The sequence below is a fragment of the Danaus plexippus genome, chromosome 7 (genome assembly GCF_018135715.1).
Source record: "Danaus plexippus chromosome 7, MEX_DaPlex, whole genome shotgun sequence".
Taxonomy (NCBI): domain Eukaryota; kingdom Metazoa; phylum Arthropoda; class Insecta; order Lepidoptera; family Nymphalidae; genus Danaus; species Danaus plexippus.
In genome coordinates this window covers 2044558-2061694 of record NC_083541.1, presented here as the reverse complement: position 1 = coordinate 2061694, position 17137 = coordinate 2044558, and the positions used below count along the sequence as shown (strand labels likewise).

The 17137-nt window shown below is 30.1% G+C and overlaps 1 protein-coding gene across 7 annotated transcripts in view; it reads left to right on the top strand.

Moving 5' to 3' along the window:
* LOC116770994 (uncharacterized protein CG43867) overlaps positions 1–17137 on the top strand; it is a 165057-nt gene that overhangs the window by 95141 nt on the left and 52779 nt on the right. Inside the window, exon 2 of one of the 7 annotated variants that reach the window (XM_061520870.1) lies at positions 4493–4696. The exons of the other annotated variants lie outside the window; for them this stretch is intronic. Within the exon in view, the coding sequence (XP_061376854.1) occupies positions 4607–4696 (90 nt within the window). The 5' untranslated portion in view covers positions 4493–4606. The remainder of the gene's footprint in view (positions 1–4492; positions 4697–17137) is intronic. 7 annotated transcript variants of the gene reach the window in all.

Below are 17137 nucleotides of genomic sequence, written 5' to 3'. Positions count from 1 at the left end.
GATAGAAAAGACTGAGAGAAAATCGTTCCTATCACAACTTCTAACTCGATAAACTTTATTCAGATCTATTACAGTAATTTTACGTTCATTTTATATAAATTTAAAAGTCCTTCCGAGGAACCTGATAAATTTCGAATACGGAAAATACGGTATTTTGTGTAAAAAAATATAGCTTTGTAAAGTAATCGAAAAGAATAAACCGCGAATGGACGTACGGACAAAGCTATTGAGTGTAGTTACACAAGCGAAAATCAAGCATCGGAGGGAACTTTCAAATAAATTCACTGTACATAAGTAGATGTCTCCAGAGTATGTCTTTGTAGTTGCGGAGAGCCTTACACGAAATTGCGACTCATTGTTGTAGGGGCCTTTTGTCTTAGTATAAGAAGCTTAATATGATTGGATTGGCCGGAGCTGGGTGATGCCATTATATTTAAATTCCGTTTGTATTACAATTTTCAAATTTATTTTGATCCAAACCAAGTATTCGAAAATGTACAAAGATTGTTTATGTTAGGGATTGTTTTTGTACTGTCTCCGTTATAGTCATTATATTGTATAAAATGAATCGTATTTATGTCATTAGCTGAGGACTAAATGGCGGTTAACACAAAATTTCAATGATACAGTATATTAAATGTAAATAATTCCGTCTGTAATGTTCTCGGGCGTTCGACAAAGAACTGAGTCTTCTTTGTTAGTTCTGCTCGTCTTAAAGTTAGTCGTTCTTTCAAACAAAGACTCCTATACCATATTTTTAAATATGAATAGCAGAATTAAAAGTCAGTTAGAATCTTTCGTTTGTATTTCAATGATACTTCTGACGTGAGATAGAAGCTCCTTTTGAAAATATTATGTATAAATGTGAGTTGTTAAAATTTTAGCGATGTACATGAGTTAGGGGAGTAAGCAAGTGTTAAGTTACGTTTACCGACAGGAATATCTAATTTTAAAGTAGGTAGGCAGGTGAAAAGGGGTGGGAAGCTTCACCTCTTTAGACCTGCTAACATTAATTGCTATGCAGAGAACTTTAAGTTGCATTCGAGTTTGTTTAGTATTTATTGCGCTGGTTTTTAAGTACATTACATCTTGAAGTTTGCTTCTAAATATTAAATGGATATACGGCTAAAACTTTAACGAGTTACGAATAAATTTTCAACTTTATTATACATTTTAATGTGTCTTTCATCAGATTATACTTCGATAACATCAAAGTATCACGTATAATTTTTCAAATGACACACAAATATAGATTCCTTATTTTCATTTACTAATCCAATCTTTATATTGACGCTGACAAGAAAGAAGTCTCTAAAAGATTTATCTCCACAGATTTCTTTCATTTTATTTGTTAATATAAATACTTTTATATTATAATAAACACAAAAATCGTCATAATAAATAGAATGTAAAATGTCCATTGTTATTGACATTATTATCTCTATTGTAACATAACATTTAATCCTAGACACGATAGCCAATTCGTATTGAACGTGGCTTGACAGAATTGTAGGACGCAGACATAAGAACAAGGCTTCTATAAATGTATAGCTATCAACCATTCACAATAGTGGGTGCTTATGAATGAAAGGCGAACTGCTCTGACGCATAGATTATGCATGCTGCGTGGTTGGGTTCCTTGACCCAAAACCGCCTTGAATGCAATAGTCTCATTCTGTATAAGGCAGTAACTACATCAAATTAATTACAACTATAGCATTAAAGAAATAATTAACGTTCACATTATATAATTATATCCAGGAATTTGTAATGATTTAAAAAAAATTATCTCATTACTTTATACGAATTGAAATAATTGGTATAAATTAAGCTGTATCTATAATAACAGTAACTGTAATATTAATCTAAAACTAAATCCTGTGATCTATAAAGGCAGTGATACACTATTGAATAAAGCCTTAATAAAGCAAATCTTGTACGTGACTGTTGTCCATTCGTTGTGATAGTAGGTTACATTAACGTCACGTCATTTCAAACATTTGACATTCGTTGGAAGTGAGACGATGGCTTTAAATGAATGTGTTTAATAAAACATGACCCCGTCCGATCATAAGTACAATTTACAAACGTTGGATATTCTATTTTAAGTTACTCCTTGTAATAACATATTGAGGATTGAAGCAATGTCTCTCGTAAGTGCGAAATTAAAGCAACAAAAAGTTACATATAATGTTTATTACGCGATTTTACTACAATGAACCGCAACTTTGAATGCATTATACTATTATTAATTCCAATATTGCATATTCTAATGAAAATAGATGAACTGACTATAATAGTAGTTAGTACGCACCGCAAATACATATATATGTTAGTTAGTTTTCTCAGTTACTTCAATGTCATTAGGAAAACATATCAAGCGTACAAATACTAGGTCAGAATAATAATCCGACACGTTTCCTTTTTAGTGTGACATTCAAATACAGTGGGAATGTGCGTGGGTCTGTTCGGTGGGTGTTAAATTGTACTCAGTTGTCGCAATTAGCTTTGAAAGGGAACTTATACTGTCTATAACAGTTTGTAAACATTAGGATATTAATAGAAATGTTATTTCAATCTATGTTATTTCAATATAAAATTAAGATATTTCTTTAAAACAAAAATAATATCGAAGGTGCTATTTTTTTATATTTCGTTTATATATTAAGTGAACTTTAAATTTCTTTAGATTTGAATTTGAGATCGTTTCGTTTTATGTCCTTCACAGAAACTTAGACAATATCACTGAGCTCAAGTCTAGATTGCTAATCTTGGAAACCTGGAATCCCTTTAAGCGAAGGGTACTCAAAATTTCCCAAATAACTCACAGCTGTCTGTCACTTACGAATTTACTTTTAACTCGCTAACTCTCTGAAATATTTACAAATTTGAAACTAACCATGTTATTATATAGATTTTAGTTTACATTATATACAATAAACAAACACGTCGTATGCACATTTCACCTCGCCATTGTAGTGCGGTCAATGACACTTGGCGGGATGCCGGGCGCTAGGCCTGAGAAATGAACAGCTCTGTTTTGTTGACATTTTTTCATGTATATTTTTTAAAATAAACATTTAACTAGATTGCATATAAAATTAACTGTAACAATGCCTTTAATTGCCGTCAATATCAAGGGAATTATTAAATATATATATCACATGGTTTTAAAACTTAATTTTGTTTGAGAATTCCTAAGCCAGAAAACTGAAATGGCTTAAAATGTTAAATAATATTTAAATAAACAAGGAGCTCTCCAGCCAATCAGTGTCAAGCCATGCTAGAACCACTGCAAACTTTCTGCGCTATTATACAAGCAACAGCTTATTTGCATTCGCAATTAGCTTTGTGTGAAAATTCCTATTACGTATTTAATTGTTATTTTTTATAACCGTCTGGTTATATTCTTAATAATGCAAAGTGGAATTAAACATTGTAATGATTGTACAGCTACATAATTTTTGTTCTGTAAATACAGATTAGTTAAACATTTTATTAATGTGTTATGGGTTTGAAGATCGTTCGGTACAGATGATTCTTTCGTGATACACACTGATAACATAATGAGATCTAAGACTTTCTCGAGTATTCATTTAAATGAAACTAATATTTTCGGACCGGCGACTAATAGACCAACTGACAGACATTCTCATCTCTTCTGCCCGTAATCACGGTTGCTGCAAATAACCGAAACTAGAAATCGAGTATGCAGTTTTTAAAAATAATAAAAATACGTGTAGTAATCCGCAAAATATTAGTTTCATTAACACCAATAACAATTATCAAATAAAAACCTCATCAATGAACGTCACTAAATTATTTGCTGAAATTTTAATTGAAATTCTCAATACATAGCGAGTAGTTTTAAACTCGCCCAACGAACAATGGCTGCTTTAAAACGTTATAATGTTTCACTGAACAAATGCGAAATTGTATTTTTAATTTACCCTATTTGTGTGTTTTTTCCAATTCGTTTATCTGAAGGTTAATACTGTATATAACGAAATACTTTTAAAGTCATGAATTTAGAGTATAATTCAAGATAAATCTCATCTAAGCCTTAATGTAGTGCAGAAAAAATCTGAAGACGTTACTGGTAATATAAATATTTTAATACATACATTAATTCAAATCGACTTCAGAGTAATGTTACTTAAGTAAAATCATAAAGTATTTAAATCCTTACAACCTATACTGAGTATTATGCCAGGTACCACCACATAGCTTTACCATTTAACTTATGCAAAGTCACATCGACTTTATCAATGTTTGTTCAGCTTAACCCTCCAACACTTCGCATTTTGTATCCATTTTGCATTACTGATGCATGAATGACTATAACTCTATATGCAATAAACCGTCCTTATATTATTTAAACAAAAAAAACTAAGGCTCACGCCTCGAATAAACATGAATAAATTTCATAGCATTGATTTGAATAATGTTTCTTCAATTACTTAAATATTTCCAACGAATTTCAAATTCATAGAAAAAGTGCGGTTTCTATACAGTGAATTGTAATCTAGTCTAAATTAAAATGGGAGTGAACAAGTACATTCTATATTCAAATATGGATGAGTGATCAAATGTGTGCGGCTCACCTATGACGAATAATAATAACGGGTACAACGGGAGCGCCGGCGGGCTTCCCTCTGCCGCAGACATGGACTCGCTCGAGGAAATGCTTCGGAAGGTAAATATATAGTACTTAATTAAAATACAAGAGCTTCTATCATCTAAGGGTTATCACTGACTTCATAGGTGTAGTACAATGAAAAATTTATAAAACTTTCCCCAGATTTCAGTTCATAAACAGAAAGATTATTTTTATTTAACGAATATATTACTTACTATATCATGATAGCTGTCACTGGGCAGTGAGAAATATGTTTTGCGTTGTATTCTATCAAACATATACTCGTATATACTTATAATTGTACATTGTCCGTACGTATATATTACACCTTAATAATTAATGTTTGTGACCGTTTGTCATGACAGTGACGTGTTGGCTGTGACATATTAATTAATTTCATTTATTTATGGATCATGACGTAGAAATTTACCTCGAACATTATATATATTTATGTATGTTTTCGAGTTTGTTGATATTTCATATATATCTACACTCTATTACAGACACAGATTCTAATAAAAATTCATCCACCCATCTATCGGAATAGATAATAAAAATAAAAAAAAAATCAAAAGGGATTACTGAGTTTATAATTCTGTTGGTATCCTTAAATCTTAAATACGTCGTTTAAATCTTTCTTTACCAGTGGAATATTATTTTATACAATATAAAATAAGTTATTTAATATAACAAAATACTATAAACAATATGGCTGAAACAGCACTAACATAAAATAATAATGGACACATAAATCATTTCTTATAGCTTATTTCCTATTATATCTCACTTAAGCTGCACACAGCGGGAGCTAAATGAATTATTTTCTAAGTACGAGCCGGTCTAAGTTAGAGCTAATTAAGTAAGTGTAAAGTGCACTATGACTTGTTGAAGCTTGCGAGCTCATCATTTTGAGCCGGCTGTTTTGTTTTACTAGTGTCAGTCTAAGAGACATAAACTTCATACAATTTCAATATTTTGTAAGACACGCTAGACAGTTTTATAACTTAAGAAACGTGTGATTTTATTTATATGATTTATGAATTTCCTCAGACATTTCACAATCGAGATCGTTAAAAGTTTTGAGCTTGTGTCAGAGTAATTTCAAAGTTTTGCTGCACCTTTACGCTTGAAGCGTTCGCTGTTTATTATATATCGATTTTTGTAAGACATATTAATATTTTAGAAATACGTTGCTTACAACTTAGCTTCATATAAAACTTGAATGTTCAGATAGATGTGTTGTTTGTATTTCATTGATGCGTAGACAAAAGATTTCAATTTAGAAAACGTCAATGTCAAAAAGGAGGTTTATCGTAATAAGTAAGTGATAAATGGTAGATAACAAGTAGTAGAATAAAATTTAAATACATTTATTTAGTACGCTAAAGACACGATAGTTTAATTGACAAACTAACTACGAACTGACATTACGAAAGAACCTGGTCCGAATCCAGTTCTTATCTATAAAAATTGTAATATGTGAACAGTAATTTGCGATTTTCTTCCCTTGTCATTTATTGACGAGTAAATAATTTGTTTAAATATTCCTATCTCCGAAATAATTACATTAAAATCGATCCAGCTTACTTTTAATACAAAATGGCTAGATATTACAAATAACATATGTATATTATAACATATTCTTAGAATTAATAAAGATGTAAGTTAATTTTATTGATTTACTTTTTTTATTTCACTGTACAAATCACATACAACAATGTCTCTACAAGCTGCTGTTTAAAATAAATCTTAAAAAAACCGTACGTACATATAACTTTCGTGTTGCTAACACGAAACGTTTGAACCAATTAAATGAAAGTATTTTGATCACGTTCCTGACTATGGAGGCTTAAAACCCTCGCCCTCTGCGAAGGTATTGAAAAAGAAATGCATTAAAAACATGGCACTGTCATTTTGTTTTACAAATCTTTAATGTTAATTTAAAATGCGCTTTGATTGGTTGTAGTAAAGTTCTATTTTATCACATGGAACCTAACAGCGTAGAATACGTTACTAATTATAAAACATATATCCAATCTATTCACAATCTTATTATATTAGTACCGAAATATCAGCCGACTTTATAATTTTAGCAAAAAACATTAAAATCGTCCATACCTTCGCAGGCACTATTTGAAAGAAAAATAAAAATATCGTGTCAATAAATACATATACATGTAACGGGTTAAATAAACATTCGTTTGTAAAGTAAATATTTCGCTACTCCATTTGCACCTGGAACGTTTAAATACAGAAATACGAAAGCTCACACATTCAGGCATATACAGTTGTATACAGTTGTATACAGTTATGATGTCGCACTCTACTTGCGTCTATAATTCGATTTAAAACCGACTGTATCGGCGCTTTATAAACGCCATTTTTACACATCATTATTTTAATATTTAAAAATCTTTATTCCTCCCTTCTGCACTACGATAAGAATTTTCTTAGTGAATGAAAATATATATGAGAGCTCTATTCGAAAACGTGTTTCTGGATGTTGTTAGCATATTTTCTACGCTTTATCTTTAGGTATGTTAGAATTCAATGGTTGGAATTTATTGTGTCTTAACTTAGATTATCTTTATTGCACATGTAAATTAATTTTGCTATTTATAGAGACTTTTCAATGTAATTATTTCTATACAGCAAGCGCATTAATTATTCTAATTTTAAATAAATTATAAAATAATTTTCGTTCATATCAATTATCCACGTAATATTCTGTGAGCAAATTCTGTTGATTTGACTATTTTAATATTAATTTATAAGTTATTTTATAGATCAATATTCTATATATGTTTCGTTGCTTGTTTACTGTTGGAGTATTTTTGGTTCTTCTAGTGTAGAATTGAATTCGATCCGGCTTTAATTGGAGCGTAAATTAAACTGTTGATTGACAAACGCTTTGTCCCATATCGTTTACAAGAATTGATGGAAACTAGGAACGTACTAACAGTTATAAAACAACTTTAAAACTTCAAGAGAACCCTAATTTATTTGGAGCCTTAGTTACATTTCAGAATATTTATCTCCTCATATTTAAATAGCACTCTTGACATTAGAAAAGTTTTCCATTCTGGTAATTACTAATTAGCTCCGCGAACGCAGCCCGCACATTTAGCTGATGAGCCATCTTTGTTTTTCTTTTTTTTTGTTTCCATATAAAATATAATGGATTGTGAAATACTCTATTGTTACCGCAACATGTGCTATAAAAACTTTTTGTATTCCTATTGAGACTCGAATAAAGCGGATATTAACGCATCAATCGCTTGCAATCTCATTTCACATTAAAATTTCTTTTATTTTATTGAACTGAACGGTTTTTAATTAAATTCTTCGCATACAAGAGTTGTATCCAGTCGTGATGAAAGCCTTAATAAACCGGTCAATTTGAATGAAGTACAAAATACTCGTAACAGCGAAATTAAAAATTAATAGCGGTGCGCTAACGTATGAGCGGGGCGTTGAGGGATAACGAAATATTTATGTAAATGAAGTTGTGTGAATCACCCTTTGAATTTTAATTGAAGGCAGTATCTGTTACGTGTTTGTATTGAGGGAAATTATATGTACTGAAAAATGTTACCGGTTCACATACAACACCCTTCATGGTTTAGTAAAATGTAGTTTTTTTTTGTATAAAATATGCATTTCTTAAATGTAATACATGTGTTCTCATTTACAGTACACAATATCAGTTTTGTTTGAGTGCATGAGAAACAAACATCCGTTCGTCCTAAAGATGCTTATATGACGGTTTAATTATTAAACTTTGTTTGAAATTTCTACTTCCAAACTTACTACAAAGTTTCTTATCGTCGTCTCTTAGACGAACCCACATTCGCAGCCTCCGAGAGGTTCTGTCTTTTTTTCACTAAGCTTGACTATTTCTAACAGTTGTAGGTATGGACTTTTATTTTTATATGTAATTTTCAGAATATCTTAATGAAATGTTTTCCTAAACATCCTACGCTGTAATCTGAAATATATATATAATATGAAATTAATCACAAAATTAGATTTGTTACCGTACAGAATTTTTCCATCGGAATTATATTTAAAATTAAATTAAGCTATTAAATTATCGCCCGATCTCTGAAATCATTGGGACGCAATAATCGATTATTATAATTGGTGCTTATGTAACTTTCATTATGAATATCTCATTTTGCATAAAAATAAAGATATTAAAAATGCATTGCTAATATTACGCTTGAATAACGAAAAAATATCTTTAGGATTATATTTTTATTAAAGTAAAGGCATTTCTTTTATAAATTCAGTGGTAAATATTTTTCAGGGCTTGAAGGTTCAGGTCTTGAATAATTCCGGTCAAATAAGTTACTAGATTTCGTAAAGAGGTTATTCCTCAGAAGCTCACTAACTATATATAACTCAATAATAGAAATATGAAAATTTGTTGTACAGACCTTAATATATTCGACTAATATCGCAAACCCCAAACAAATAAACACGTTCCACGGAGGCCGTCAACTACGTCCGTATTAAAAGTTCAAACCCTGAGGTCCCGCTTTATTATTTATTACCAACGTAACTTCCCGGCATTTATTTGTTCCAACTCGTTATGAAGATTTTGCCCCAAATTCGGAGTTTCGATTATTTATTCATTTAAATCGTGTGCCAGGTGGTTTTTGGTCAATCTGATTCAAAAATGTTTACGTCTCTTTATAGCTCACGGTTTTGTGTAAATATTTTTATGAGCCTTTCTACTCTTTATCGTAATATTTATGTAGAAACATTATATAATAAATATATTAATAAAAAAACCTTAAATATTTTCCTTCTTTGGACTATTTTATTTTTCAAGACGAAATAATTGAAAAATTACAATTTACCATAACAAGGAAATATCTCTATCTTGAAGCCGTATGTCTAATACTATTTCATACAAAGTGAATTTAATCTTGTCATTGCAGCACATATTATTGTAAATTAAACGGGATTTTAGTCGATATGTCATGGCAATAAAGAAGATAGTCCCTTGGTGGGTATTGTGGGTTATCTGCAATGCAGTTTAAAAGCTCACATATATCGGAGCGTTAATGCCGATTAATGAGCCGTTTACACGCAACTGTGCAATTAGGGGAAAAATGCTCCAGTTACCAAACTCTGTAACATTAATTCGATACGCGACTCGATGGGGGATGTAGTGATTCAGAATTTCTCTAAATACCTTATCACAGTATTTTATTTAAGCATTTACGTTCCAAACATCAAAATTTATGATTTTTTTCTTAATATTATCGACATAAATAAACCGGAAAGTTTGGTATGGTTTGTAAATATTAAATGTGTATTTATGTTACACAAAAAGACCATTAGAAAAACAAAATAATAAACATTTTGATGCTGGTCGTTATAGCTTATGTTGATTCTTAATAGGCCTTCTATAAAAACTTGGGAAGGTTTCGTGGTCTTAAAAGTAGTCTTGGCTTTGATGAGGGAAAAGTCCCCTTTCGACCTTGAATTGAAATCTTGAACCAACCAATCTTGATTTGATCTCAGTTCTTAATCTTAATGAATCTCTCCCTGTGTCTTCCCAGTTTCACATTCCTAACGAGCGTCGCGGCCTTGACATAATAGGTGACGATTAAGTGACACCTACTTTGGCGGTATCTTTTTATGGTGGCATAACCCGATACGTTTGAACATCGATCAGGGATCTGTTGAAGTCAATACTACCACTACCAGATTTCTGATCATGTAGGCAATACACTCGTTAAGTTGTATTCTGTACGTGACTAAATCTCCTGAAATGACATCCACTACTATAAAATCTATATCCAAATCTTGACCACAGACCAGATTTTGAACTTTGTCCATAATAATCATTCTGTCTCTCTAGCTCCACTTCCCACATATTTGTATATCTGTTAGGAAGCGCTACTGAAATATCTACGTCATATTTTATATCTATATATCTCCTTGCCACATTTATTTTATTTAAATAAACATCGAAAAAAACACAACAATGTTTTAACATTAAGAATATTATAACTTAACCGCTTTTCATGATTACAGTTTTAAATATATCCATATTCAAAGAGCATGAGATAAAATTATAAACAGTGAGTAAACTTAATTAACAAAGGAACGCAATCACAAGACAAAGTCATATATAAGATTATAACAGGCAACAAAGTTTAAAGTATGTGCAACTGACAGAGTGACATTAGTTGAATGCACAAACATGTCTGTTACAATGTGAAGTAATTAAGGAAACCCAGTCGGCCACATCGGAAAATACCGTAAGCTATTTGATATTTTGTTTAACTGCATAATATATTTTACAAGTAATTTATTTACTTAAATTTATTGATAATTGCACATAATATGGCCTACTTAATTGTATTCAACTTCCCTCTTTTTAAATCTGCAAGGGTCAAACGCATTAGGTTTAGATTAACCCGTATCAGTCAACCAGGCGGAATAATCTTTAGTTGTCTGTGGTATGCGATGTATATTATCCAAATTAGTCTTCTGTACACAAATATCCTATAACAAGTGAATCGCAGCAATTCCTTTTCGCCTTTATACAACCTCTCTGAAAGGTTACACGCTATAAAAAGTTAATAGACGTGGCGATTTATGTCTTCACGTTACGTTTTAGGGAAACAAATGCAATTCAAAAGCTAGAGGGCGCTAGGTACAATAGTCTTCCTTTTTTGAAATTTTATTACAATCGCTTTTGTGATCGAACAGAAGCTCTATAAAATACGTCCTGCGATTCTATGTGGTTTTAAATTTATTAATCCTATAAATATTTTCATTTCTTTCAAATGAATTCTTACGTCGAATAAAGAAACTACTTCTATCTTGTCATAGTGATGATGTTAAACAATATTCTTTCACCAAAATAAGGAAGGGGATAATAAGAAATTTTACTTATATATATACAATGTTTATAAAAAATAAACCAACATTCGTCTCATAGTAATTTGAAACAACGAAGTAATGATAAATTATAATTTAATTTGGACGAAAAACTTTTATATTGTACTTATGGTGTTAATACACGTAGAAAATGTAAGTGCAATAAAGAGACTTTTCATATAAACCACAATATAAAATGATCTTATAAAATGACTCAAATGTATCTTTCTCATTTTATAAATTGAAACTATTATGAAGTTCTTGGGCACGATTCGTCAATTACCGTACTGAGTGGATTACATTACTTAAGTACTTGATGCTTCTGCTTCTATTAGCTCACAACAATTTTATTCTTGGGACTGCAGAGCAAATAAATCGGACGATTTAAGATATTACGGTCCTGAGAACGAACCTTCAAGGCTTCAAGTGATAAAAGAGTAACGATTTCGACGAGATAGTTCTATTAAATTGATTTATTTGTAAGACTTGTAACAATTTAATAATATTTAAAATTTATTTATTAACTTTTGTATAGATAAGGAGCAATAAAACGTTTTAATGAACAACATTTATTTTGAAGTCTAAATAATTTTCTATATACAGTAAAGTTGTCATCTCATTGGAAGAATATTTAAGTACAAAAATGTTTTTATCGATCCATAAAATTAAATAGTAAACTTATAATTTCCTTATACCTGATAACATTATTCTTGATTTGAGTTGAGATTGATTTATTAAATTTTTTATTAAGAGCAAACTTAAGTGTAACTAAATTTTCATTGAATTATCTTCCTCCCGATCACTCCAGTACGTGAAAATTATAGGTTTGTTTTATTCGATGATGTAATTTAGTAAATAATCAGCATCTCCCTTACGTTTACTGAGGTTTAAGAGAAGTTTTAATTAATTTGAAAATTTAATCGCTTCAATACAACATAACATCATTTTACCACAGCAATGTCTATGTATATAGGAGAAAGTTTGTATATTGTCTTACCTGTAAACGCATCACAATATTTTCTATAGAGTAAGCGGATGAAGCAGTCGGATAGCGATCATTTAGATCGAATAATGGCTGGATTAAGACTTCGGCCTCTTAGACGGTAGCCTAAGCGTTTCCTCCATAAAATATCTCCGTTTACTAAACTACTTATTCGTCTTTTGTCTTAGAGCAATATAAGATTGAATTGGGTATAGTTTCAGTGTAATTTTAACAACTTTAATGTAATTTTTTTTAATGTGAATTTGTAAGGTCGCTTTAATGTTTTTTTATCTAAAGTCTATACAAATATATTTGATTATTTATATACTCTTAAATTGACATTTTATAGGTGAACTTAATCCCAAACTAACTGTATATATATTAAAGTCTCGCGAAGAGAAATAACAAACGCCATTTCTTAGGTTTTCTATAAAAATCTGTAATATACATATATATCAAGATAACCTATTTACTGATTACTGATTGATTATATACTGATTTGAAATTTGAGAAGCTTGTCAATAAATAACTTTGGTGATAGAATTGAATATTCTATAGCACTTTTTAAGTTAACAAGAAACACTTGGGAGAAATTTGTTAAAAAAAAAAAAAATTACGTAAACATTAACGTTACACTATGTAAATTGAAATAAAAGCATATGCAGGTGCATATGCAAAATTTTATAAAATGAAAATTTTACACGACACGGCTTTTACCGTCTTCACTATCGAGTTAGGAAAGTATTCTGACAACTTATTGTTCTGAAAAATGAATTTTAAATTGTGTAAAGTCGACGAAATATTTCTCTTAAACTTAAAACGAACACTAGTTACAATATGCTGTCTTTTACAGATTAAAGTAAAAAAAAAAAACATACAAAGATGTTTATAATTTTATCGTTAAATTTATATCATATACATTCAGACTTTAATGCATATGTCACTAAGAAGCCGACACGAAAGTATAACAGATGGCATTTTAAATTATATCAATGCCTATTAATAATTAATAATGTAAAATAAATTTCATTGATGGATTGTAATATAGCAATTAATGCTAAAAAAGTGATACAGAGAGTTTTAACAAGGGTAGATGAATGATGAATGAAAATGAAACAGTAGGTATATTATAAATTATTGTAACATTGGTACATTTTTCTTCTAGTACAGCTTCTCGAACACGGGAACCTGAAAAATACGTTTAATATCAATTCCTTAGAAAAATAAACTGTCCTGAATTATAGGCAGGCGATGGTCTCAAATTTAGAGCTTCTTACGTTTTTAATGTTTTTAAATTTTATCGTTAAATTATAAATGTATATAAATTCAAATCAGTCGACGTAGTCAGAAATATAAAATAATACTTTTAATCAAAACTATAAATAAAATTATTTTATTGCGATTGCATCTTGAAATTTTTTTTCTACCTAAAGGTGTATATATATGAAAACGGATAACTATGTTACAGGCAGAATTGTAGGATAAACTTAGTCATGCTATAGACTTCATTACAGTCTCTTTTTGAACAAACATTGATAGAATGTTGCTTCAAATACCATCCAAGTTGGTAGCAACGTAGTTATTTCACATACCACGTGTACAATTCAAACACTCGCAAGTGCGGCAGTATAGAACAGGCAACGCCAGCCGGCCGAGTTGCTCACATGCAAATCAATCGAATATCAAATGAATTGCTGCTGGCTATTTGCGAAATTGAAGATTTAATGCCCTCTCAAACAATGCGATGTTTACGATTCAAACCGCTTTTTTATTTCGTATTTGATGTTTGCTATTTAATTCATTAATATTTGCGGTTTGGCTGTGACTGACTGACTTGATTTTCACATTCAACGCTCGCATTAGTTTACCCAATATTGTTCCTATCACTAACTATATATAGACATATAACCCTTAGTTTTTTATTTTAATGAATCTTTTGCGGACAATAAATGCCATGGTTTATCCAATAGGAAACTTTTATTAAGGAAACTTTACAATTCTAAGTGGAATTAACGGTTAGCTGATTGAAATGTGAAAAAAAGAGACGTCATATCAATCACACTCGTAGCGCAAATTGAAAACAAAATATTTGAGACATAAACAGATTTTGTTACTTAAGGCAAGCAGCTTTTGAATTCTTCTTATTTTAGCTTAAAATATAACTCTGTTATGTTATATATATATATATATATATATATATATATATATATATATATATATATATATATATATATATATATATATATATATATATATAATTTTCATTAAAATTTATGTATAAATCGTCTGTATTAAGTCACCACAACTAAAACGTGATTCGTCAATTGAAACAACAGAATTACTTACCGCAAATTCTGTGTAAAATTTTCGCTTCAATTCTGATACATTAGTTAATGTATTCGCTGCGCGTTCAAAGACATCCGACAAAATCCGGTTAAGGTGAAGATATGCCCGGGTTAATCTCCAGCCTTTGATTTACGACCGTGACATTTGCGGTGGCGTAATTGTTCACTTTTAACTTTTAATTTCGGAAAAGCTGAGTAATCGAACAAATTGACGCTGGCATTAAAGCCATCAGAGATCGCTCGTCACTAATGGACCATAGATAATTTTAGAATAATAATAGTCATAGACTAAGTTTTTAAATTTTTTTAGATTGGAAAATCACGAAGTTGAAAAAAATTTCATTTTAAGTTCATTTTCATTCATAAATTATTTGAAGGCTATGAATTTAGAACGATTAATTAAATTTTATAAGTAATAACTAATCTGTTTTGAGATATCTGAAATATTGATGATTTTAATCATGTCAGAAGTAATTAAGAAACATGATAAAATCATAATTGAACCATTACTAATTCAGACAAGCTGTCTCCTTGAGTTCTGATACTAATGACATGTTATTTAATATCTGACGGATTATAAACCTTATCGCGTTTAATATACGTGAAGATATTGCGTGATTACTCGAGAAAATCTTCGACAGCGTAGAATACTAATCTATGTATTTTAATAACAGTAGTAAAGATATAAAGCATCCATTCCATAATAGAATGGACATAGAATAGTTAATATAAAATTACTATAAAGATACAAAAACATAAAAAAATTTACTCACAAATTTTTATCATTTAAGTTTCACATTTTACATTTGATTTATTCATTTATAAGGCAACGTATTTGATTTAAAATTTTTACAGCCCATTGGCATGCATTATATGAGCAATTTTGCAATTACCCTTCTTTAGTTATGCACAATTGGATGAAATGCATCTGTTAGAAAATTCTTTGAAACATTTGAATCCGGATGAAATAAAGATTCTCTAGTATAATATTATTAACAATAAATTGTATTTCCAGTAAAAATATATTTATATGCCTATTGTATTTTAAGAATATTTATATGTTATTGGAAATGTTTTGATTAGAATGGAACTTAGAATATGAAAATTTAAAATATCCACCTTGTTACACTGGCTATTCTAGTCGTTCTAATAATCGCATTTTCTCCGTCGAGGCTATTCCATTGTGAAATTTAATTTGGTCTGTTCTGTGTCAAAAACGATCGCGTTAAGCGCAGATAGTGCTAGCTTGGCAACCATAACGAAAAATTAAAGCGGGATACACACTATTCATAATGTTGCTAGTTTAAACCAAGGAGTTTAGAACTATTTAAGGCGCCAAAAAAAAATTATTGACAGTTCAAATATACGAAAGAGGTTTTCACCACTTTAATTTTGTATTAATGCCAGTTTCATTGAATTCATATGAATAAAGACGAGTTCCCTTTACCTGTCACATCTCAAACGCCAGTCGACGTTGGATATTGGTCCGGAAATTGAACATGTGACTTGACCGGATGTGACAGCATCGCACGATATGAACTGGGCAATCAGTGTTTATTTAATTAGCGACGTCAGTACGGAATGAAATAACGTGAATATTAGAAATGTTAAATGTACGAAATCTAAAATATCGCTAGATAATTTAAATATAAATAATATTGAACTTAAACTGAATAAAAACTTGCAATATTCTTATCATCAGTTCACTATTTATAAAACCTAATATTTAAATGCTCGGCTGCTTCAAATGTAACCAGTTTGAAAACTAACAAACTTTCATTTATCATATAAGGAAACCATTTTGTGTATTATTGAGAGTAAAAAAAAAGAAAGATGTTAGGTCTCAAGTACTATCAGACGTAGCGCTTTGTCTAGATTTTCTTAATGCTTTTAAATTAAAATAAGTACGTAATGTTTTATCTTAGTTGAAAAAATATTTTGATTTATTTATTTTTCTGTTTCAGGTATGCAGTTGTTGGTTGTTTAATGATATGAAATGCATTTGGTAAGAAAACTCCTTGCTACATATCGATTTATCCAAAGCTTATTTAAACATCTATTACCAAATTTTAAATAACATTTTTATCAGAGGACAAAAGAGTATGGTAACAAAAAACACGCATCAAAAGATTAAAAAGTAAAAAATATATTTAACATCTCTCTTTAACGAAGCTTTACAATTAATGTATGGAAAATGTTCCGTCAATTTCACTCACGGCCGTTCGTCGAGGGTAATTTAAGAAAATCGTTGAACGATCGTATTTGTCT